This window comes from Peromyscus leucopus, chromosome X (genome assembly GCF_004664715.2).
Source record: "Peromyscus leucopus breed LL Stock chromosome X, UCI_PerLeu_2.1, whole genome shotgun sequence".
NCBI classification, from domain to species: Eukaryota; Metazoa; Chordata; class Mammalia; order Rodentia; family Cricetidae; genus Peromyscus; species Peromyscus leucopus.
This window is the reverse complement of record NC_051083.1, coordinates 133,476,544-133,495,102: the sequence shown is the minus strand read 5'-3', so window position 1 is coordinate 133,495,102 and position 18,559 is coordinate 133,476,544. Positions and strand designations below refer to the sequence as shown.

Genomic DNA, 18,559 nt, shown 5'->3' with positions numbered 1-18,559 from the left:
GTCAGCAGACAGCATGGCTCCCAGAGATGGAGGTGAAATTACCTCCACCATTTTGAAAAGCTGAAATGGGCAGAGTCAGCAGCCAAGGCTGCTGCTTCCATTCTAAAAACACAGTTTAGCAGTTTAAAATCTCTCCTGGTCAGAGAAGGATCATAGATTTACAGTAAGTCAGATTCAGATAGAATAAGACTTTAAATGATTTACAATGTGTGTAAAAATGTACGTAGGCTTAGAAGTGAGAGGAAAAGGAACATAAACAGTTATATTAAAAAATAGAAATTTTTTAAAAATAAAGTCTTTAAAGAGAAAGTAAAAGTAATATAAAAGATAAGACACATAAAGATGGAAATCACACAGAGAGTCTGGATTACATTGTCTTTGGGACTTTTTACTGCAGACATTCGATTGTAAAGGATGCTCATTTAAACCAATGTGTATATTTTAAAGGTATCTTGACTTCAAAATTTAAATCTAAGGATATGTTGCTTTGGAAAGGAGGCTATGGATTTGTTCTAGGTTAAGATGGATCAGGTTTGACCAGCCAAGACCCCATGAAAGGTCTCTGATGACACCATGGCCCAGACTACTACAGTCAGGACTTGACTATAATTCTTAATTTTCTCAGGATCCCCATAAGAATATCAGTAGGAAGTATCCTAGAAAATTACATCCACATTCCCAAAAATGGACTATAGATGTTTGTCTTTGTTTAGGTTGTTGATTATAAATTATTATTGGTCATAATCAATCTCTTTTAAAAGAAGAAAGGAGGATATGATATGGAGATATAGGATATAGATCTGATAGGATAAAAGGATGGATTGTTGAACTTACTTTTAAAGAGCAACTTGTTTAAAATGTTTTACATTGGTATAGATTTTAGTTTATTGATACAAATTTTAAGTTAATTTTGTTATACTGTATGTATATTTCTACTCTTGTTTAAGGTATTATGTTTATGTAACTCATTTAAATTGTAATGGATAATTAAGAAATAGATTAATAATTAGTCTTCTACGACAGTCAAACTTATAGTCATGTTAAGTTTTCTAGGTATACATAGATATAGTTCAATTAGGTAGATAATCCTCAAACACTTCAAAGACCTACAGAATATGGCATTTAAAATGTTTTAAAAACTTAGACTTTCTGGACAGTGAGACACATCTGGTCCTGGCAGCACCAATTTACTTCAGAGAGAACTAGAATATATGAGACTGAAGCCAAGAGGGCCCTAAGAGGATACCCATTGCCATACACCATACACATCCTTTGCTGGATGCTGACATGGAGGCCCTCAGTAGCCAATCTTGCTACTTCCTTGTCTAAGAGACCTGATGTCCTATGTCCTTCCTTTATTCTGCACACTTTTCTCTATTTCAGTTGGCTCAGTGTCCTACCATTTTATATCCATACCAGCTATCTGTATATTTCCCAATCACAGCTTTCAGTGCACCCACCCTCCCATCCATCTGAATGCTGTCAGTGGAGAAGCAATCTTTTAGAACACATACCTGGCCTTGTCATACAAATGCCACCTGCCCCTCTAGAATTTGCTGACACCAAAGTTCTACCTGCCACCCAAAACATTGTGTGCTCAGCACACTTAGGATGTGTTTGATATGTGTTTGCTGTATTTAGAGAGAAGTTTATGACTCATAGATAGCCTTCTCAGTTCTCCCTTTTATATAGCACTGTGTAGGGAAAACACAGAATGCTGCCTTCCCCGACCTGCCACTTTCCCGGGATGACACCATGGTGTTGTGTACTACTTGGCACAGACATGCTTATATGCCCCTATGAAGGCTCAGTGAGGTTCAGGACCTTGTTCTAGATCTAGCAGCAAATCACTAATAAAGATGGAATTTGACCCCAGTCAAATGTACCAGGCAGCAAGATGCTGAGTGAGTTATGGTTTCTTACAAAAATTTTCTTTCACTCTTTGTGTGGGATTGTCATAAACATTAAGTGAAGTTATATGCTCAGTCAAACATAAGAGATGCAAGATAGCAGCAATGCTATGGCTCTTCATTGCCGTCACCATACTGAAACATTTTCTTACCTTTATAGGAAACTGTCTGCATTTTGCATTTAGACAGACTCTCTTCCAGGCTATAGGTTTTATGAATGATTTGGTCCCTGGCACCCCTTTACCCCAACAACATGCAATGAATATATGTTGCTAAGCACTAGCAGAAGAAATCTATATAGCTACGAGGATCCTTTCTACCTAGCTTCACCACCCTTCAAGTTTGCAACCTGCTAAGCACAGATTATGGGCAGAGGGCAAATCCTGCAGTCTCTAAGAAGCCACTCAGTTCCCAAAGTGCACTGACTGGGTATTCCTCTAATATTAAACACATTCCTCCCACTCTACATGCCTAGTCATGAGTCATTAAGACAACTATTTAATAACATTTTCTAAGTAATATAAAGTGGTCAGTTTCCAACATGGTATAGCTCAACTTTTCTGTTGCTCAGTCAGGTGCCTAAGCATGACAGAAATATACAACAGGAGGAAGTTGCTGGAAGTGGAATACAAGCTTTGACTCCTAAGCCACATGAGAAATCTGGGCAAGGGAAAGATAGTAAGTAAAGGAGAACTATTAGGGCTGTGGAAGGGGGAAAGGGTGAATGGGCAATGATAGCTTATTATAATCAAAGAACATTATGTGTTGTGTATGGAAATGTCATAATGAAACCACTGTATGTACCTTTGTATAACATACATTAATAAAACAGTAACAGATTTTTGATAAATTTGATTCTACTTACTGAAAAAGAGGTGTTCATTGGACCCTGAAATAGCACAGTACAAAAATACTGATAATGTCAGAAAGACAAGTAATTCTGGATTCCAGTGAAGCACAGCCATGCCCCTTGTACTTACATTTCTGTGGGGTCTCTCAGGAATCACTAGCACTGGAAGAGGAAAAGGGGCAGTAGAGGAGTAGGCCATGGGGAACACAGGGCCTGGACCTAGAGTCTGGCATTGTGAGGAGGACAAGTGTTGGTCTCAGTACTGATCACATAGTTCTAGAGAATATTTCTGAGGTCCTAAGGATGGTAGGGTAACTCAGAATGTAGAGGAAGAAAGTTCTAGCCATGTGAAACAAATGGAATGTAACAGGAAAGCATCAGAAAAATGAGGTACATGTGATCAGCCTGGGCTGCAATGTCAGACAACAGAAGATCTGGGAAAGAGATATGTACATGTCATCTGAAGCCCACAGTTGAGTCTAAAACTGAGTGCACTGTCTACGTAAGAGTCAGTAAAGTGCTGCCAGGAGTTCCATCCTGGGAAAATAAAAAGAAAAAGGAGTACTTTGAACTTTTCCCTAGCTACTGGGGCTTAGGGAAGAAATGGAGATTGTGAAGACACCAGGTGAGAAGGATAGATGATGAGGAGGGCAAGTTTCTGGCCCTTGGCTGTTGAAATATGTGATGTTAAAGAAAAACAGCATGCTCCTGTTGGCTGTCTTTTAAACCTCCAGAGTATTAAACTCAAGAAAAGACAAAAATCTCAAGAGAAGGCTGCCTCCATCTTTCATATCTCTAGACCTAGATCCCACCAGGCCTGGCTAACTATATGCAGAAGATTAAGAGTGGGGAGAAAGGCTGGGTCAAAACCCTGATATAGCTGATCAGGTGAGCACTCCAGGAGTTCTATCTGGCAGTACTTCATGTGCATCAAGAGCTCAGCCACTGAACAGAACAGGTGGGATGTGGTGATAAATTATTTGTGCTGAAATGTGGTGATATTTTATTTGTATGTTAATAAATAAAGCTTGCCTGGAGATCAGGGGGAAAAGACCAACCATTTTAAGTAAACAAGAAGCCAGGCAGCACACACCCTTAGTCCCTTAGCAGGCAGGGTCTCTGTGTTTTCAAGGCCACACTAGGGAACAGAGCCAAGTATGATGACACATGCCTTTAATCATAGTACCAACCATAGAGGTCTCGAGGTCTGTACAGACAAACAGAAAGTGACAGAACTGTGTAGGAAGAGGAAGTGAGGTAGATGGGCTAAGATAGCCAATGTGAGGGCAGAACAGTAAGGCAATAAAGGTGTGGTAGAAAGGAAGTAACATGCATTTGGAAGCTGCAGAATTGGTGAGGTAAGGTTGGCTGGTGGCTTTCCCTACTTCTCTGATCTAAGGCTTTCACCCCTATATTTGGCTCCATGATTTTTATTTAATAAGACCAATTACAATTTTGTCTACAGTGAAAGGCTTGGTTGACTGGCCTCTATTGTACACTGTACCTTTTTTTTTTCAATTTCAAAAAATGTTACTTTACTGTGAAATAATGTAGCAGGGTGGGGAAACTTTACTCCTCTTTCAAGCTGTACCTGATCTACAACTCTTCACACACCCGCTTTCTATTACGTTCTAAGTGAACCTCAGAGCATTTTTCATAGGCCTTTACTGCCTCCATATCTACACTAGCAGAGGTAGGTACTATGCCACCCACAGTACCTCCCTGCAATTTATAAGATTCATAACCAAATAGAGCAAGAGGTGATACTTTCTACCATTTTGATAGTATAAGGCAGACATGTAAGAGTTTGAACTCTAACTCAGCAAGTGGTATCAGGGTTGGTATGTGAGGAACCTCCTGGAATGGGAACACAAAAGATGGAACCTTGAATTCTAGGGGCAAAAGACCTTCAATATGTCAGTATCTACTATATACACATTTTTATAACACTAACTTTATTTTGAGGAAAAGACATACTCTTCTGAAAAGAAGAACAGAAAATTACCTGTGGTCTCATCCGTGGATTCCATCGTACGTAATAATTTACCCATAATTCCAAGTGACTCATACTAGCAACAGGATATAACACATGGTTCTCATAATTAACAAAGAAGGGATTTGAAAATTCATCTAGCTGGCTATTGACATAAGACCATAAAGATATAGTCTTTGTATATATATCCTAAAAAAGAAAAGAGCAGTACATTGAAAAAAGTTCTTCTCCATAGCCTCAAGGATTAATATTTCATAAAGGGAGGAATTTAGATAATGAAGTAAATTCAAACACTGAAAAAAATCTATGCACATTCACTAAGGCTCACCCCTCAAGTTATGCATAGCCTCATGCTACATATGACATTTGAGCTGTCCCAGGAAAACATGGTGTTGAAGTTAGGCAACATATGGTAACTGTATCTGTAAGAAGGTGGAATAAGAACTTTCTAGCATCTACAGGATAAGCAGGATCATCAGTAACAAATAGATGTTTTATTCTGGATTGATGTTTGTTTTTGTGACTCTTCATATTCAGAAATGTGCGTCAAATTTGGATTTAGCACCCCCTGCAATGGCATGGCTATCTGCAGGAAAACACTATGGGGGCAGGCTGGAAAAGCTTTGTATTTCCATCACATTATATCTCCCTTTCAATTTTACAGTATATACTTTAGAAATGTTGTAACAATTAGATTTGTTCATCTGAATAAAAACAACGAAATGTGTGGTTACAATGGGGGCAGATAACCATTAAACAATGGATTAAAAGTTGAAAAAGTCACATGAATAAAAAGTAAAACCAAGTAAATGTTCTACCATTCTGGAGCTCATGGGACTGCCTACTCTCCATAAGGTATATTTTTCACAGGAACTATAAAGCTATAGGATTCTCATAGAATTATGACTACTTCATTATTTATATATGTCATTTATAAAAGAAACATTACTAACAAGTCAAAGGATCCAGAGTGGCCAAAGCAATCTTGAAAAAGGAAGATGTGGGAAGACTCATGATTGCTATAATAATAAATACCAGTGTTGCTAGTATAAAAACAGATATACAGGTCAATGAAACAGAACAGAGTACAGAAATTAATTCATGCAACATTTACAGTCAACTGATTTTTTGTTTTGTTTTGTTTTGTTTTGAGACAGGGTTTCTCTGAGTAGCCCTGACTATCCTAGAACTCATTCTGGTAGGCCAGGCTAGCCTTGAACTCAGAGATTCACCTGCCTCTTCCTCCCAAGTGCTGGGATTAAAGGCATGCATTACCATGCACAGCTTCATTCAACCGATTTTCAACAAGGATAACACAATTCCATGGAGGGTAAAAACCAGTCTTTGCAAGAAACAGTACTGTGACAACTAGACAGCCAACATAAAGGAATAGAGTTGGACTTTTTGTGTATGCTATACACAAATAATAACTTTTAGTGGATCATAGACCTAAATGTAAGAGCTAAAACTGTAACATTTTCAGAAGAAAAACAGGATCAAATCTTGGTGGCCTTGGCTTCAGCAATGTTGTCTTAGCTGTGATATCAAAAGAACAAACAACATAAAAAAATCAGATGTCATCAAAGTTAAACACTTTTGTGCTTCAAAGTATACTATAAAGACAGTGGAAAACCCCACAGATGAGAGAAAAACATTCATAAATCATATAAAAGTGACTTGTATATAAAAATGTATATACAAGAACTGACAAGTCAAGATTTTTTAAAGACAAATAACCTAATTAAAAAATGGGCAAAGAACTGAAGAGATATTTTCCACAGAAAACAAATAAATGTCAAATGAGCACATGAGAAGATGCCCAACATCATTTATCATTAGGGAAACATAAACAAAAAACTTCATCACACTATCTACTAGCATGGTTATTTTTTGAAAAGAAAGATAGTAAGTGTCAGCAAATTTGGGGAGACAAAAACTTGCAGAATATTATTACTAAGGATGCAAATTGATGCAATTGCTTTGGAAAATAATGGGGCTTCTACAAAAGGTCAATCAGTCTCACTGCATGATCTAGCAACTCCATTCTTAGGCACATACATGAGAGAAAAGACAGCATAGAAATGGAACTTGTACATGAATGCTTATAGCAACATTATTCAAAAGAGCCACAAAAAGAAAAAAAATATCGAAATATCTATCAACTCATGAATGAACACACAAAATGTGCTCTATTCACATAAAGGAATATTGCTTAACCATAAAAAGGAATATGCTGGCATATAAATGAAACTTGAAATTTTTACACTAGGTAAAGCAGGTCACTCACAAATATGTACCTATTGTATGAGTCCATTTATAAGAAATGTCCAGAACAGACAGGTTAGTAGTTTCTAGGTGTCGGGTGGATGAGGAATAACTGGTAATAGAAATATTTACGAAATTAAATATCAGATTGTACTGAACTGTATACTTCAGATGAGTAAATTTTGTGTTATGTAATCTATGTTGAGTTGTTTTAAAAGAAATGAAGAATAAATCTTGTACTCCCTATTTTACAAAAATTGGTAAAGATACAGTTCATAGATTTCATTCTGCAGTTGTGGGTTTCCTTTGTTTTATTTTAAACATCTTTATTGATATTCGGTTCACATGCCATTATATTTACTATTTAATGCCCCCTTTTTAAAATTAAGAAGTTAACAGAAGGGCTAGAGAGATGGCTCAGCTGTTAAAAACACTTGCTACTCTGAGAGGACCTGGAGGTTTGGTTCCATGCACCCACATGGTGGCTTATCCTGTCTAGAACTCCAGCTCTAGGGAATCTGGTGTTCTTTTCTGGCTCCCTAGGGCACCATACTTATACATATAAAATAAAACTAAATTAAAATCTTTTTAAAAAAGTTAATAGGGTTCTATCAAACTGAGCTATGGAAGTATGGATTTTGTCCACCTTAGAGAGCTGTGGGCTTGTTGAGTTCCTGCTTCTACAAGTATTAGACACCTATGCTCAGACTGCTACGACCTTGGAAAGGCATCTAGGGCATCTCTCCTACTACTGTGCACCATTTCCAAGCAGCAGTAGGATCAGGAGCCAAGTCCTCATTCCATTCAGGCCCCCTTCTGGTAGACCTTACTAGGACAGGTTCCTGAGGAATAGGGGAAGTAAATATACTTACCTCTTTGATGCGCTGTTGTTCACAGTTGCACAAGAAGGTTCCAAAAAGACAGCTATAGAGGTGATCCAAAATTGTTATCAAGAATAATTCATTAAACTCAAATGCTGAAGGGAACTTAAATGAAGAGAAAAAATAAAGTTTAGTCTTGAAGTCTGATTTCTTAAACAAAATCATATTACTTATTTGTGAAAGAAAGAGATGGACTACAATATGGAATATGGCCAGATTAAATAGCAAACGGTACATGCAAAATTTAACTAATTGAGAATTTCAAGTCTGAGCTGATACATCTGTTTAAGAAACAACTATAACCAACAAAATTTGTTGTGCTCTTCAGTAACCAAAAAACTAGGTAGCTTCCAGTTTCTCACAGGGTAGAACAAAGCCCAGAGTTACCCTTCTACCAGAAAGAACTACATAGATGGATAAAAGACACAAAACAAATGTCTTTTAGATACTGGCAGTAGGCAACATGGAACTGTGGCCCTTGAGAAAAGACAAGTCAATGAGGAAAGCACTGTTATTGGACCTGCTTTCTGCCTGGAGGTACATTGCAGGCCACAGAGTGAGGAGGAGCTCTCCAGGTTCAACATTTATCAAAAGTGATTCAAGAGGAACAGAATATGTGACCAGCTCTATATATGTGTTAGAAACTATTCATACTTAAGAACTCTCCCACAAATACAACCCCATGAGCTCATACTTCTAAATCATCACCAATGTGTAAACAAACTGAATCTAGTAGTATATAAAACGTGTTAATATTACATGACCAAGTCTTGTTTATCCTAGGAATGTAAGGCTGGTTTCACAGTGAAAATAACTGGTACAAAAAATCAATTACTATATTTAGTCATATTAACATATTAAAGAAGAAAAAACACATGGTCACCTAAATTGTTTTAGGCAATTCATAATGTGGTTTTTCAGAATTTCAGTGAAGATTATTAGCACTGCCAACAGATTCCAGCCAGTAACAGCCATTTAGTACCCATGAGACATCTGGAAATAATAAAGATCTCAGCAGCAGGCCTGTACTGAGTGCCTACCATGTGCCAAAGTTATAGTTTAAAACACTGAAATATACTCTGTTGAATGAAGCAAAGGAAGCTGTAACAAAAGCAAATAAACAAAAGTACCTATCATATTTGCATCAAGTCAGTTTACACTAAAGACCTATTCTTAGGCAGGGAGCAAGTATTTCAGTTATGAAACACTTGTCTAGTGCAAGGCTCTGATTCAATCCCTAGTACTGTAAATACAAACAATTTATATTATCCAGTCAGAGTGATGCTTGCATACTATGATGTCTAATCTTAACATCTCTTGAGTGACAACCAGGATCACTGACACACAGGTTTCCTAACTGTTGTTAGACTAGTACATAAGATAGTAGCCTGAGCCAATGGAGACACTGAATATTTATACTTATTCTAGAAGTCTATATTACAGATCTGGAAGCTTGAGTAGGTGTGTTCTAGTTCCAATAACTACAAGCTTTAGTGTAGCCTACTGGGTGCCAGGTGTGGGAGGACAAAGTAGGCAAGGCTCAGTTCATCTATACCTACTGGGTGGCTGGGTCAAGATGATTATTGCTCAAAGAGTGCTGTTGCTGTAAATAATTCAGAATACAGTTCAGTAGGGACAGTGGTAGTACCAGGGAATTGCAAACAGAAGATTAAGTTTCTACAAGCTGTAGTTTGTTTTCTTGTCATCATCCAGAGACTATATAATTTACCTAAAATGCAGTCTCAAAAGTCTATCATAATGTACACTGAAATTCTGTACTTTTTGAGGAACAAAAGAATCAAGAGTTATCCTTTAAACTATAGATGCTCTAGAAAGCTTCTGAGATGCTAAAGAATACCTCAAGCATTTTCCCTAGTTCCTTTTGTAATAGTTTGTCAACACACAAAACAGCTCATTGTATTGAGATTTTTTTTCTGACTTTATACTGATTGAACTCAATTTGCAGTAAGCAAATGAAAAATAAACAAATCATAATACATGGAAACATAGTTTACTAGCTTGTTCCATGTAAAAATCATTTTTTGACTTATAGCTAAACCCTTACCACTTATCTCCTCTCCTTAGGTACTAATGTTATTTTAAGAAAAATTACACACACACACATTTAATGAACAGAATCAGAGAGTTGTAAGAAGCCCCTGAACTACTCCACCCAAACCCCTTTTCTTTCTTAAAAACCAATAAGCAGCAAAAAATAACAGATTTGAGGTAAAAATAAGCACTAATCAGTATGAGAAATGGAGGTCAATTTGAAAGGATAGACACACATATGCATGCCAATGTGCATGTTCAGAAGCATTTGGGGAAAATGAGCTAGTTCATATCCATGAGATGGCTTTCACTTTTTCCATTTAAATTTTAAAGTAATTTTTCTTAAATGTGTTTCATGCTTTCTTTTATTGAATGGAACAACCATTGATTTTTGTCATTAGTAGGATACCATAAACAGAAGGACTTCCATCCAGCATCTAGGCCTTCTCAGCCTGTCATTTCTGTTACTTTTCACTTGGGAATGCTCCCCTCAGACCTACTATTTTTAATCCTCTATGACATGGAACTCAGTTAAATTAAGATGCTTGTCAGCTTGCTGATGCTAAGTCTAAGGTAAGAGCCTGTTCCAAGTTATGGCCTTTAAGATCTATTCCAAATCCTTTCCCCTTGTTTCTCATTCTTGAAAGGTAGGGCTGATTCTTGGCCCTTGCCACAGTCTGTGAACTCATAGCATCAAAAAAGCAGCTCTGCAAACTTCAGGATACGGTCACTGTCTCACGTTCTGATATTTTAATAAGAACCTCAGGGGATTCATGTAGCATGAATCTTAAAAGGTTTTGTTAATAAAAACAGACCTGGAGCCAGGTATTGGAGTGAATGCTGGAAGATCAGAGAAGCAGAACAAGCCACAGCCACCTCACCTTGCCAATTCCTCAGCTGATCCTGTGTCCTCAGACTGGAAGACTCTGAGTCCTCAACCAGAATGAATCTCAGCTGAATTGCTGCTCCAAAGTCTAGAAGCTTAATCAGGCTCTAGTTCCTGGTTTTCATGCCTTATATACCTTTCAGCTTTCTGCCATCACTTCCTGGGATTAAAGGTGTGAGTCACCATGCCTGGCTGTTTCCAATGTGGCCTTGAACTCACAGAGATCCAGAGGATCTCTGCCTTCCAAATGGTAGGATTAAAGGCATGTGTGCTACCATTGCCTAACCTCTATGTTTAATATTGTGGCTGTTCTGTTCTCTGACCCCCAGACAAGTTTATTAGGGTGCACTATATTGAGGAACACAATATCACCACAGATTCATGTGCTGATTCAAGTTCCAGCTGGGCTGGTCTACCACTGTGCTGGGGTGATATATTGTGTATCCTAATAAAATTTACCTGAAGATCAGAGAACAGAGCCACTAGATTAAACATAGAGGCCAGGCAGTGGTGGCACACCTTTAATCCTAGCACACCAGATGGATCTCTGTGAGTTCAAAGCCATGCTGGACTACATGAGATTGATTCAGTCTAGGAGAGAAAACAGAGCCAGGCAGTGGTGGCACACACCTTTAATCCCAGTACTTGGGAGTCGCACACCTTTAATCCCAGCCTTTGAGATCTCATGGCTCTGCTACCAGTATTTGGGAAGCACACATACCTTAAATCCCAACCCTAGGAAGGAAGTAATATGGTTGGGTGGAGAAAGGTATATAAGGTGTGAGGAGACAGGAACTAAAGCCCCTTTTTCAGCTGAAGCTTTTTCGCCTGACGCTTTTTCAGCTGAAGCCCTTCTCAGCTGAGAGCCTTTTTGGCTGGATCCCTTTCGGCTGAGGAAGCCTTCTGGCTGAAGACTCAGAGACATTAAGTCAGAGGATTCATGGAGCTGACGAAAGTGAGATGTGGCAGTGGCTTGTTCCTTTGTCTCTTTCAGCATTTACCCCAATATCTGGCTCCAGGATTTTATTATAAGTCCATGTAAAATTCAAGCAACACTGTGCCCTCAAATATCAGAAGCACATGGAGGGCTTAGGAGCCCCAGAGTGTTGGCTCTAGCTTTGAGCATCAACAGGTCTGTAGTGGGTCTAGAGTTGGTATGGCCACTAAGTTCCCAGGGGATGCTGCTGGGAAGCAGTCTATACCATGATGGCAGCAGAGTATTTTGTCATCCTCACACACTTCTACCAGTAATAGTAGCCCACAGTAAGCAAACAAGGATGATAATTCATAGCTTTCCACAGTGAGGAGATAAATATCCTCTAAGAAGTTTGAAAAGGCTTTCAGGAGCATCAAACATGAACATCAAGGCATTTGGAGGAGCCCTGAAGATGGCCAGGAGTTTCTCACAGATGCACAGGAACAGGCCTTGGTTCTATCTCCAACTTACTCCCACTCAAGCCAGGCAGAACAGCACACACTGGGAAAAATTGCTCTGCCTTTTCTCTCTTTTCTGGGTCCAAGTTCATGTGTCTGACACAGTCTCCTATTCCAAGGCTAAGATTCTAATCTTAGACTTGGATGTTAGAGATTAGGGAATATCTGAATGGGCCCTATTTAAAGTGAAGCTGCAGGGCCTGATTAATTCAAGGAATGGTAAATCCCTGTATGTTTTCTTGCTTACCAGAGCCCTGTTCAGTGGGGTTACAAAGATAAAACTACAACTTAGGACAAAAACCTCCCAAGCTTCCTCTCTTATTCACTCTTAGATACTCATTTATCTCAGTGACTCTGGTGTGTGAAGGGCTATGGCCTGGAGCAGAGTATGAAGATTCTCAGATGCCGTGGACTGACTCATTTAGCTAACAGTTCTAAGGTGGGATGAAATCTTAGAGTAAGTGCTCAGCAGAGAACTGACAAAGGGGAAAAGATAGAAGCAGAATTAACTGTGGACTTGGGCCTTGATTTGCACAGTTAGTGGATAAAAGGATTGACCAAAACCACTGCAGAAGAAAACTGTTTCTACTTTTATGTTCACATCTTTAAGTGAATGAGAATTCTGTTTGAGAATACTCAAACTGTATTGAGTAATAGAAGGAACGGTTTTTAACACATATACACCCTCATTTTGAATGAAATAGCAATAGAAATTTAATTTTCAACTATGAGATATATTTGAATCAAAGACTATAATAGGTCAGAAATATACTTGAAATCTCTTACTTGTCTTGTCATCTGCCAAACACAATCAATAAACTGAAGAAATATAGGTGACCGGTCAGCATCTGCATGGTTGTCATCACCATGGCCCACTCTCTGGAAAGAAGCAAAAGATTATTATTATTATTATTATTATTATTATTATTATTATTATTGTGTGTGTGTGTGTGTGTGTGTGTTATGGTCCTCTCAAAAGTCACTTAATTTGCCCAGTCATGTCTTATCATGCCTACAAGAATTCCTGCTTATCATGGGCACTCAAGATTGTTTGTAAGAAGGATGAATTAGAACATTGGAGCATAATGGTACATAGTATGAAAATGCTACACAAAAATCACTACTTTGTATGACTTAAAAAAAATAAATGGCCGGGTGGTGGTGGTGGTGGTGGTGGCGGTGGCGGTGGCGGCGGCGGCGGCGGCGGCGGCGGCGGCGGCAGCGGCGGCGCACGCCTTTGATCCCAGCACTCGGGAGGGAGAGCCAGGCGGATCTCTGTGAGTTCAAAGCCAGCCTGGGCTACCAAGTGAATTCCAGGAAAGGCGCAAAACTACACAGAGAAACCCTGTCTCGAGAAAAAAAAAAATGACTACATAATTATAAGAGTTCATTAAACTAAATGGATTTTCATTTCTTTCAGGAAACAATATTTCAGTTTACTCCATGTTTACATGGTGATGGTTTTATAATTCACTTTAATATAGTTGATACCAAGAAAGATGGAGAACTGGCTAGCAAACCTTTCAGTTCAAATGATGGGATCAAGGGCCACTACTATACCACTGTAGGAGGCCTAATTAGGAGTTTACAAAGTAGGACATAGTTCAGAAATGTCAGGAAGAGTGCTAAGGAGATGGCTCAGTGTGGAAAGTGCTTTCTGCTCAAGCAGAGGAACTGAGCTTAGACCCCCTCCAGCACCCATGAAAAAGGTGGCTATGGTGGCACATGCCTGTGGGTGGCACAGACAGGAAGACCTTGGAGTCTTGATGACCAATCTAGGCTAAATGGTAAGGTTCAGGTTCAGTGAGAAACCTGTCTCAAAGGTGGAAAATGACAAAGAAATGTTGATGTTAACCTCTGAACTCTATTGTGGGAGCCCGTTCTCGGGTTCCTCGTGGCTTTACCCAGCAGGTCCACATAGAGGATAATTAGGACCACGGGCCTGAGTGCAGGTGTCTGAGATGGTCTGCACTTGGCTGTGCTGAGGGAGGAGGTCTTTTGCTCCACCCCTTGGCATCTCTATAAAAACCCTGGGGCAGAGACAGTCGGGGCCCATTGGAAAAAGTTTCCAGGCCCTCTCGAGGCTATCCTTTATTTTCTCTCTGTTTATCTCCGCAATATTCTCCACAATAAATCCTTCTATCTAATATTCCCTGCTGCTCACACTCAAGAAAACTCTGGGGAGCTGTGGGGTTGGTGGGTAAATGCTCCACACTCTATATATCCACACACATGAACACATCATACACATACACACAAATAATAATAAATGCCAGTAAGTCTGAGAATGAAAATATTGGTTAAGACCCTATAAGTGCTATCCATATTTACATGACTTTGAGAACCCAATATCTCACTCTTTAAATGGTAATGGGGAAGTGTCCTTCCTCAAGCAAGTCCAGGATCACACTTCATGTCTTTGATATTTTATATCAATGTATTCATAGTTAATGTAACATTCCTGATCATATAAAGAGATTTGCTAGAAGTACTGAAAGTTCAATGAATAAAAAGACATCCAAAGAGAACATTCTAAAATAAGCTTCAAATGAGCAAAAGGATAACAAAGGAATGATTATGAAGTCGATTATTCAATCTCCACATAGAAAGCTTGAAAAATCATCAATGAAACTGCCACCTGGAAGGACACAAACACAAGGGAATGACCAAGTAATGGCAGCATTAACAACAAGGGTGGTGGGTTCCAAGAGGAGTTGGATGGAGGAAAGAAGGAATGAGCAAAATCAAAACACATTGTGTACATGCTGTGGGATGTCATTCTGTATGCTGTGAATATGTGTTGCTCTGATTGGTTGATAAATAAAATGCTGATTGACCCGTAGCCAGGCAGGAAATATAGGCAGGGTGAGCGACGAGGAGAATTCTGGGAAGAGGTGGGCTGAGTCAGAAGTCGGCAGCCAGACACAGAGGAAGCAATATGACAAGGCAGAACTGAGAAAAGGTATCAAGCCACATGGCAAAATATAAATAAGAATTATGGGTTATTTTAAGTGTAAGAGATAGTCAGTAATAAGCCTGAGCTAATGGCCAAACAGTTATAATTTATATAAGCTTCTGAGTGATTATTTTATAAGCGGGCCACAGGATTGCAGAGGCATTGTGGGACCAGAACAAACATATAACTACATATAGCATACCAACGCAGGGCTCTCAAATTTCCATAAGGCCTAAAAGAGTTTAAAAACGGCTTCTAAACACACAATAATGAAGACAAAAACAGCTTTCTCCTTCATTTCTCATGTGTCTGTCCTAGCCACATTGCAGTTTAAAGCAATAGATTAAAAATAAGACAGATTCAGATGGGATAAACCTCCCTCACACACATTCCTTGATCCAAAAAGGGCTAAGACCCTCTTTAAGCCACACCCTACTACTTCCTGTCTATCTGTCCTCAGTCTTCCAAATGTATGGTTAACATTGGTCAGCAAGTAGCTAGCTCTGTCCTCTGATTAAAGGCAAATTTTTATTGGTAGTCTTGGGAGCATCAGAATGTAATCCAAAATATCACACAATGCATAGTGAGTTTCAGACCAGACAGGGCTACATAGCAAGACCCTGTCTCAAAGGACCCCCAACACAAAAAAAAAAAACCTCTTATAGTATATTACCTTATTTTCATTTGGTGGGGTAGATATTTAGTTTTGCTGTGGTGATGATTGTTTTGGGGAGACTGTTTCTATTTTACTTTAAAGGATTATCTATTTTTACTTATGTGCATTATGTGTGTGAGACCAAAAGATTTTAAATTATGATAAAAATACACTAAAAATGCTGCTGCTGGTGGTGCATGCCTTTAATCCCAGCACTTGGGAGGCAGAGGCAGGTGAATCTCTGTGAGTTTGAGGCTAGCCTGGTCTACAAAGTGAGTTTCAGTACAGCCAGACAGTTACACAGAGAAACCCTGTGACTGAAAGTTTTCTGGTTCCACCTGGCTCCCATGGTCTATAGTCCCACAGCCACTTAAAAAATAATCACTCAGAAGCTTATATTAATTAAAACTGTATGGCCTAATGGCTCAGGCTTCTTGCTAGCTAGAAGATCTCACATCTTCAATTAATCCATTTCTATAAGTCTATACCTTGCCACAGAGCTCTTGGCTTACTGTATCTTTACATCTTGCTTTTCATGGCAGCGGCTGGCAGCCTCGACTCTGTTCTGCCTTTCTCCTTCAGGTTAGACTGGAAGAAGCTCTCTCTCCAGAGAAGCTACAGCATGGTGGTAAGCTAAGGCTAGTCATGGCTATTCGCTAATTCTCTGATGTCTTTGGCTATTACCTTTGGCTCTGTTTCTCATTTAATAAGAGAGTTTAGAAATTTGTCTACATTTGGCACCCAAATGGCAAGAATTCATTAAAAAAAAACCATTGGTGGCCTTACAGGCCAGAGTTTACAGGCCCCAGGCCTAGGCTGGAACTACAAGTGGTCCGGCTACACACAGCCAGAGCTGTACTTGACTGTAGCTACAAGTGGTCTGGATACATGCAGCTGGAGCTACTTGCGGCCAGATCTCCAACGCACATGGCCAGAGCTTAAAAAGGCTGGAGCTCTTAGCAGCTAGACCACTTGTGAGTTTATAGACGCCTGTCTCAGGCCAAAATGGCTCAAGCCAGAGCATGTGGCTGGATTTTAGCTTTTAGCTTCTTTCTCTTCTCCTGGTAGGTAGTAGGTATTTTCTTCCTTCCTTCCTTCCTTCTTTCCTTCTTTCTTTCTTTCTTCCTTCCTTCCTTTCTTCCTTTCTTTCTTTCTTTCTTTCTCTCTCTCTCTCTCTCTCTCTCTCTCTCTCTCTCTCTCTCTCTCTCTCTCTCTCGATTCTCATCTCAAACTGCAACCACTCTAGGTAGCTGTTGTGAAATTCCCTTGGACTTGTACTGTTCTACACAGACTTGGTAAGTCAATTAAGATATCAGATATCTTAAAGGGAGAAACTAGTTAAAAGAGAAAAAAATTTCCCACATTATAAAAAAGGGAAAATATCTTTACAATGGAAGGAAATTGATCTTTGTTTGATAACACATTAGGCAGTCTGAAAATGAAGCAATTGCATGAGAGGATTAATGTTGATGGGATGTATGTAAAATCAATTATGCATATTATTTGTTTAATTATCCTTTTACTATTTAAAAAGATGGTCCCCCACATCTGACAGAGAATTTATCTCCACAGTATATAAAGAACTCAAGAAACTAGACATCAAAATACTATACAGTCCAATTAAAAAATGGGCTAAAGAGCTAAACAGAGAATTCACAAAACAAGAATCACAAATGGCTGAAAGGCATTTAAAGAAATGCTCAACATCCTTAATCATCAGAGAAATGCAAATCAAAATGACTCTGAGATACCACCTTACACCTGTCAGAATGGCTACGATCAAAAACACCAATGACAGTCAATGTTGGAGAGGATGCGGAGCAAAGGGAATTCTCCTCCACTGTTGGTGGGAATGCACACTTGTACAACCACTGTGGAAATCAGTATGGCGGTTTCTCAGAAAATTAGGAATCGAACTACCTCAAGACGCAGCCATCCCACTCTTGGGCATATACCCAAGGAATGCTGATTCATACCATAAAGATACATGCTCAGCTATGTTCATAGCAGCACTATTTGCAATAGCCAGAACCTGGAAACAACCTAGATGCCCATCAACGGAAGAATGGATGGAAAAATTGTGGTACATATACACAATGGAGTACTACTCAGTAGAGAAAAACAATGAAAGCATGAAATTTGCAGGCAAATGGATGGAACTAGAAAAAAAATCATCCTGAGTGAGGTAACCCAAACCCAGAAAGACAGTCATGGTATGTACTCACTCATAAGTGGATTCTAGATATAAAATAAAGAACAATCAGACTACAACCCATAGAACCATAGAGGCTATATATATAGCATGGAGGTCCCTAGGATGACTGTGGCTTATAATAAATTTCGGTTTTACTCAATTATTGAAAAAAAATAGCAAATGAATGGAAACACATGAACTATGAACCAAAGGCTGAGGGGCCCCCAGCTGGATCAGGCCCTCTGAATAGGTGAGACAGTTGATTGGCTTGATCAGTTTGGGAGGCAACTAGGCAGTGGGACCAAGTCCTGTGCTCATTGCATGAGTTGGCTGTTTGAAACCTGGAGCTTATGCAGGGACATTTGGCTCAGTCTGGGAGGAAGGGACTGGACCTGCCTGGACTGAGTCTATCAGGTTGATTGCAGTCCTTGGGGGAGGATTTGCCCTGGAGGAGGTGGGAATGGGGGTGGGCTGGGGGTAAGG

General features: G+C 39.3%; 1 protein-coding gene across 8 annotated transcripts in view; it reads right to left on the bottom strand.

Moving 5' to 3' along the window:
* Mtmr1 (myotubularin related protein 1) overlaps window positions 1-18,559 on the bottom strand; it is an 84,034-nt gene that overhangs the window by 5,684 nt on the left and 59,791 nt on the right. For 7 of the 8 annotated variants that reach the window (XM_028861358.1, XM_028861350.1, XM_028861354.1 and 4 more), the window contains 3 exons: window positions 13,058-13,150; window positions 7,891-8,004; window positions 4,766-4,942 (listed from right to left, as the gene is read on the bottom strand). In XM_028861358.1, the coding sequence (XP_028717191.1) occupies window positions 4,766-4,942; window positions 7,891-8,004; window positions 13,058-13,150 (384 nt within the window). Of the gene's footprint in view, window positions 1-4,765; window positions 4,943-5,958; window positions 6,290-7,890; window positions 8,005-13,057; window positions 13,151-18,559 lie in introns of those variants that run through there. The other variant, XM_037199283.1, reaches the window with a different exon arrangement.